The 6,921-nt window shown below is 43.7% G+C and overlaps 1 protein-coding gene across 1 annotated transcript in view; it reads right to left on the bottom strand.

Moving 5' to 3' along the window:
• Positions 1 to 2,149: 2,149 nt before the first annotated feature.
• REELD1 (reeler domain containing 1) overlaps positions 2,150 to 6,921 on the bottom strand; it is a 27,195-nt gene continuing 22,423 nt past the window's right edge. Inside the window, 4 exon segments of the mRNA XM_042781437.1 lie at positions 2,150 to 2,283; positions 2,286 to 2,754; positions 3,571 to 3,646; positions 5,609 to 5,921. Of these exon segments, the coding sequence (XP_042637371.1) occupies positions 2,150 to 2,283; positions 2,286 to 2,754; positions 3,571 to 3,646; positions 5,609 to 5,921 (992 nt within the window).

Here is a 6,921-nt window from a genome sequence, read left to right as displayed (position 1 = left end):
GCCTAATAAGGGACTTAATTGAAACCAGGGGACAAATCTGCCTACCCCAGAATCCAGGAATAGACAGTCTCGATGGTGATGCCCAAGGAGCTAAAGGGGGATGGAGAAAATAACAGGAGCTGTCTCTTGCCTACACACTCAATCTAAAAAAAAAAAAGGGGGGGGATTTTGTTGTCCAAGTGTCTCTGAATACCTCTCTCTCCTTGGCAAGCTCCTAAACTTCCCCGAGCTTCCTGCTCCTCACTCATTTTTCTCCATTGTGAGACTCTGTAATAGGCTTACCTCTGAAAAAGCAGTAACTAGTTCTAATGTGCTTAAGCACTTGGCTGCTAAGCCAAAGTTTGGCAGTTCAAACCTGCCAGCCACTCCATGGGAGAAAGATGTGGCAGTCTGCTTCCATAAAGATTATAACTTTGGAAACTCTATGGGGCAGCTCTACACTGTCCAATAGAGAGTCTCTGAGTCAGAATCGACTCAATGGCAACAGGTTTGGGTTTGGTATACTAAGTGAGAAAATTCTGCAATTATATTGGAATTGAGGAAAATACGTATTGTATTGACCCTACTATATTATCTATAAACCCAAAACCAAATTCACTGTCATTGAGTTGATTCCAACTCATAGCAACCCTCCAGGGTTTCCAAGGCTATAAATATTTACAGAAGCAGACTCCCTCATCTTTCTTCCATGGAGCAGCTGATGAGTTTGAACCACTGACCTTCTGATTACCAGCCAAATGCCTTAACCACTGCACTACCAGTACAAATGATTAGCAAGTTCAGCTGCTAACCTAAAGGCTGGAGGTTCAAGTCCACTCAGAGTGTCTCAGAAGAAAGGTCTGGTGATTTACTTCCCAAAAAATCAGCCATTGAAAACTCTATGGAGCACAGTTCTACTCTGACACACATAGGGTCACTATGAGTCAGAATTGACTTGACGGCAACTAGTTTTTATATTGTCTATGGAATTGATAGGAGCTCTGGTGGTTCAAACCTACTAGACACTCCTCAGAAGGAAGATGGGGCATTTGACTACTAACCAGAAGCCTGGTGGTTCAAACCTATTAGACACTCCTCAGAAGGAAGATGGGGCAGTCTACTTCCGTAGTGATACTGCCTTGGAAACCCAAGAAGGGGTCACTATGAGTAAAAATCGACTCAATGGCTTATAACAACACAACATGGAACTGTTGCTAAATCAAAGTGATTGTCATAAAGATATAAGAGCTGTCTCATGGTCTTTGTCCATGATGTGCCCTTCCTGACAGTTCCTGAAAAGACAAGTAGAAACTGTTCTTCAAACTGTGCTGCTACTATCATATATATATATATACATATATAATTTTATTTTTTTCAGAACAAATATATCTGCTCACTGTTGGGACACACAGCCTCTCCATCAGGTGTTAAGTGGATAGAGAAGTCCCAGAGCCATTTATCCCCTAAGAAGAGGCTTGCTTACTCCACTCTGCTGTTTATGCCCTTATGCTGTATGTGTATGCTTCCAACCATGTGTTCAAGCTCTCTAAAGCTCTCCTTGCTTCTGATCAGTTTCCATAGTGGGTTTCCCAGGCTCTTGGATTTCCAAGCAAACTGAATACCCTTGCATTCATCTATTCAACTGAATTAGTAGCTCGTTTTGAACTTAAGTTTTGAAACAAAAACTTCTTGTTGGCTGGTTTGGAGAAGCAAAGTGAGGGCTGCAGTTCTTTTTCTTGTAAGAGATACAATCCTAACATTACTTTTTCTCAAAGAGTTAGATGAGATGAGGCTGACACACTGAGGAGGGACAGAATTTCTATTTCTGCTGGTTCCTTAAGGCAACAGAGGAAGTTTAGCGGCCACAGGAACCTAGTTAATGAGCAGGTTATACAATATTCATTGTGTTGAATTTAACTTTTCAAACAGAACATCTAATTGAGAAAAGAAAAAATAATAAAATAAATTACAGATGTTAAGACAACAAAGCTTGGGAAGAACTCCCTCGGTTGATAAAACTGTTTGTTCTCTGCTTCTTCCCCTACTGCTTACTGATAAGGAGGCACAGGGAGTCCCTTTCCTCATCAGGGATTCTCACTAGCTCTCTTCTGGCTGAGGCATTCTCTAGGATCTAGGGAAGATCACTGAGAGGCCTGGTACCATGGTCTTCTCAGAGGACTGTTGTTGTGCTACCCACAGAGGGAGTGATCCAGTTGTATTCTCCTGGAACCAAAACAAAACTGTTCTCCTCTGTCCTCCTGACATGTACAGTCTCACCACTGTTGCTCCTGGCAACAGCATCACAGCAGGCTCACTGAAGGACAGTTCAGTCTGCTTGTGGCAATACTGGCTGTGCAGGTAGCGCAGGCCAGCAGCCAACACCACACCCACGGTGACCGAAAGGCAAAGCAGGAGTCCCAGCTGGGGTGTCCTGAGCTGGAGGACTGGAGGAGGACTTGCTTCCTCTTGCCCTACCTCAGACCCTGGGTTGGTTTTCTTAGGGTATCCCATACCACCCTGTTCATTCTTCTCCCTGACTCCAGGGTCTTTACACTTTGATTGAGGCAAGAAGCTGGCTGAGAGTTTTGATGCTTCCGACTGGTCAGCAGCAGGATGCTTGGAAGTGGCCAAGGTGTGGAAGACGGGGGGTGGGTTGGTGATTCCTTCTCGGTTCTCAGTCAAGACTCCAGAGGACCAGAGGTGATGAGGGTAGGAATGACGGACTGTGTACGGAGGAGGACTAATCATGGTCCTATTAAATGCCTCTGTCTTATCCTAAAAAAGCAGAGGGAAAGAAAGAATTCAAATGGGCTGGTCCTCCTTCAAGCTGTCATTGAACTTTATAACCATTCTGTTTTCCTTAAAGAACCCCAGGCAGCAACTGAAAACTCAGGGCTTTGCTGCTCCTACAAGAGCTCAGAGTGCAATGCTCAAGCAGATAAACATATACTTATTGATGGGGATGGGGTGGCTAATGGAAACCCCTCAGAGAATGTGGAGTCCCTTTACAAGAATAAACTTAGGGCCCTTTAAGAGGCTTCCAAACAAATATGGGTGATTGTGTCCTCTCAGATGGCTGAAAGCTTTTAGTATGTCTTTTTATGCTAGTATCCATGCAAGAGGGACCATTTAATCTTACTGGAGGTTCCAATAAATTTGAGTAAGAATATTATACCATGTTTTATTTGGTGTTCCTTCAAAGTCTTCAAAGGAATAGTAAATCAGTGGCATGTATATTTTATATTGTCCATTGATCTAACCTCTGGGACCATGCACAGTTTTTCGTAGACCAATGTTATGAAGGAAGGGAGGAGATAGAAGAGAGGAATTATCAACCGAGGCTAAATGGGAAAACAAATCACTAAAACCATCAATTTCTACAATTGCCGATAACTTCAGAGACACCACGTGTAATGGAGAGGCTGGTATTGATTGGTAGAAAGACACTATGTGTTTATCATACCCTTGTCTCCTTCTCTCTGTCTTTAGCTTTTAGTCTAATAGCTCTGATTTCCCAGGCTGGAACTTCCCACTCAGGGTTCAGAATACTAATCTGACACCCCCTCCACCCCACCCCACCCCCTGCACAACATGGGCTATTATCTGGTCATCCCAATCAGAAGGCAAGCAAGTTTCCAATGAACCAAAGTTTGAATGACCCTGAGTCCTGTAAGAGAGAATGGAAGGGTTGAGAAAGGGTCACTAACCATGTTGGCAGCAACATTTCCAATATCTGTGTGCTGTTATTAAGAAGCTCTAGTGGTGTAGTGCCTAAGGCATTTGACTGCTAACCAGAAGGTTGGCAGTTCAAACCCATCAGCCACTCTGTGGAAGGAAGACTGGGCAATCTACTTAGCTGCTGAGTTGCCTCTGACTCAAGATGATACAATACACAATGGAATAGGATTGTTGGGATCCATATGATTTTCCCTGGCTCATTTTTGGAAGATCACCAGGTCTTTCTTCCTAGTCTATCTTAGTTTGGAAGTGCCACTGAAACTTGTTCAGCACCATAGCTAGACTTAAACCTCCACTGACAGACAGGTGGTGGCTAGACATGAGTTGTTTGCTGTAGAGTCAATTCCAGCTCATAGCAACCCTATAGGAAAGAGTAGAACTACCCTATAGAATTGCCTAGGCTGTAAATCTTTACAGGAGCAGATTGCCATCTCTTTCCTGTCACACAGCCATTGATGGGTTTGAACCTCTAACCTTTCAGTTAGCAGCCAGGCACATAACCATTGTGCGCCATGGCTCCTTGCATGAGCTACATTGTCTGTGGAACCTGGGTCTTCTGCATGGAAGGAGAAGATTCTACCACTGCACTACTACTATGCTCTACCACTGTGAGTATCCTCTAAAACTAGATTTTCTTGGAAAGACTCCCAAGTTTGGATTTGGGACAGAGGTGGTAGTGGAGGTAAGGGGTGGGTGAGTGAGAATGGCAGCCAAGCACTCACCAAATGCTTTTATTTATAACAGCATCTCAGAGACCTTACCTTGTTCAAGAGAGCCCACTTTCTTGGGTGATTACTATATCCAGGCCTCTAGTGACACAGTGGTTAAGATATTTGAACCACCAGCTGGTCCCCGAGAGAAAGATGAAGCAATCTGTTTCTGTAAAGATTTATAGCCTTGGAAACACTACAGGGCAGTTCTACTCTGTCCTATAGGGTCATTATGAGTTAGAATCAATTCGATGTCAGGGGGTTTTTTGGGTTTGGTTTTTTATCCAAATCCTTCCATAGTCAGGATTTCTTGTGCATTTAAGAATGAATGTGGCTGACAAAAACATTGTTCCCCATTCTACTTTGGTGAGTAGCAACTGAGATCTTAAAAGCTTGCAAGCAGCCATCTAGATGCAAAGATGGGTCTCTCCTCATCCAGAGCAAAGAAGAATAAAGAAAACCAAAGACTCATGGAAGCAATTAGTCCAAGTGACTGGTACACCATACAATCCCCAGTCTACACTACTATGAGACCAGAAGAACTAGATGGTGCCCAGCTACCACTGTTAACCACATGGAGGGGGAGTTCTATGTAGGAGATCCTGGTTAGAGTGGGAGAACAATGTGGAACAAAACTCAACATCATTAAAAAAAAAAAAAAAAGGGACCAGGTTTGCTGGTCTGATAGAGCCTGGTGGAACCCCCTGAGACTACACCCTTCAGGTCTGGAATTGAACCCACTCCTCTGGGTTCCAGCCAAACAAAAGGCATATGAGGTGAACATTTACATTAGGTAGATACACTCCTTGGAGAGATCAATAGTGGGAGAACAGAAGGGCTGTGTATGCACAGGGAGACAGCTCAAGGGGCAGGAGTGCATGGGAGGGAAGGACACAGGGAAGAGGTAGTTAGGGGAGGAAGTATAAGGAGAGCTCTTGCATTGTGGGAGATTACAGTCAATGTCATGAGACAAAGTGTAGGTGAACTGCTGCATGGAAAATGAATTTGCTCTGTAAACTTTCACCCACATCACAATAGAAATTAAAATAAATAAATAAAGAAGAAGAATGAATGTGGCTAGGTTTTTCTATCAGACTCCAGGAAGTTCACATTTGCTCAGCACTTCAGTGTTTGGCCTGGTCCCAACTCCTGTAAGGGATGGCCCACCACTTGCCTATTACCTGTGATAGGTGCTAGGGCTGAACACAAAGCTCTGTGAGGAGGACTTCCTGAGGGCCACCATCCTCTCCAGCACTCGGATGTCCTGGGATGGTTCTAGGTTTGGAATGTGGTCCCCGCTGGGTTGCTGCTCATTGCTGCCTGTAGTAGCTGTGTGTGAAGATGCTTGGGGCAGTGTCTCTGTATCCATGGGAAACTCTGTCACCCCCAAACTGGCAGGAACAGGATCTAGATGGTCTTCTTCTGCAGCTCCAGTGAGACCAACAGCAGTGACATCTGTATGCTGTTTCAGAAGAGTGATGGGGGCACTGGGAGCTAAGCAGATATTCAAAGACACAACAGGGAGAGGAAAAGCGTTTTCCTTGTATTGACTGGCACAAATGACTACAATAACAGGGTAAATGCTAGAGACTTTAATGTGCCTTAAGGACAGACGATTAAATTGTCAACACAAAGATGATCAGTCCAGTAATATAAGCCCCTGACCAAGGAGTGAAGCACTGATTTCTTACTCTTTTTAAACATTGAGTCCCTCACCCTTGTCACCTCATACATTTTTAACAATCATCTACCAGGGAATGTAGAAACTACCATGATCATTATATTTTATCTCAACTCTGAAAAAAAAAAAAAAAAAAAAAAACTTGGTTTCCAGATAGGAAAAAGTAGACTCCCACAATGAAAGATTTTTAGAACTCTTAAATCTTTCTTGCCATTTCATTGATAATAAACATATCCATGGTGATGATAGTGACTTGAGCCTCTGTTATGGGCAGAGATAAGACACTGCAATCCTCCATCCTCTACCATCTGCTTTCTCATCTGTACCTGACTAACATGATTCCCCAGAGCATTAGAAAGAAAATCAAACAGGGCAGCAGGCAAGGCAGCATGGGATCTGGGGTTAAATTGTTGTTACGTTGGAATCTTTGTTCTGCTAATTACTAGACTTGGGCAACTACTCTCAGAGCCTCAGTTGCTTCATTTCAAAATGGGATGGATAATGGTACCTATGATGGTTGATCTTATATATGTCAACCTGGTTAGACTATGGTTTCTAGTGATTTGGCCAAACACTAGTCTAATTGTTGTTCCATAATACAATGTAATGTGTTGTTGTTGTTATTGTGTGCCATCGAGTCAGTCCCAACTCATAGCGACCCCTCCTTGGGTTGCTGAGGCAGTATCACTATGGAAGTAGATTGCCCAACCTTCCTTCCGAATAATGTAATAGTGGCTAAGACACTTGCCTGCTAACCAGACGGCTGGCGGTTCAAACCCACCAGCCACTCCTCGGAAGGAAGGTTGGGCAATC

This window comes from Orycteropus afer, unplaced genomic scaffold, assembly GCF_000298275.1.
Source record: "Orycteropus afer afer isolate SDZICR_OR568_19922 unplaced genomic scaffold, OryAfe1.0 scaffold00120, whole genome shotgun sequence".
Classification (NCBI taxonomy): Eukaryota; Metazoa; Chordata; class Mammalia; order Tubulidentata; family Orycteropodidae; genus Orycteropus; species Orycteropus afer.
This window is presented reverse-complemented; position numbering and strand designations above follow the sequence as displayed.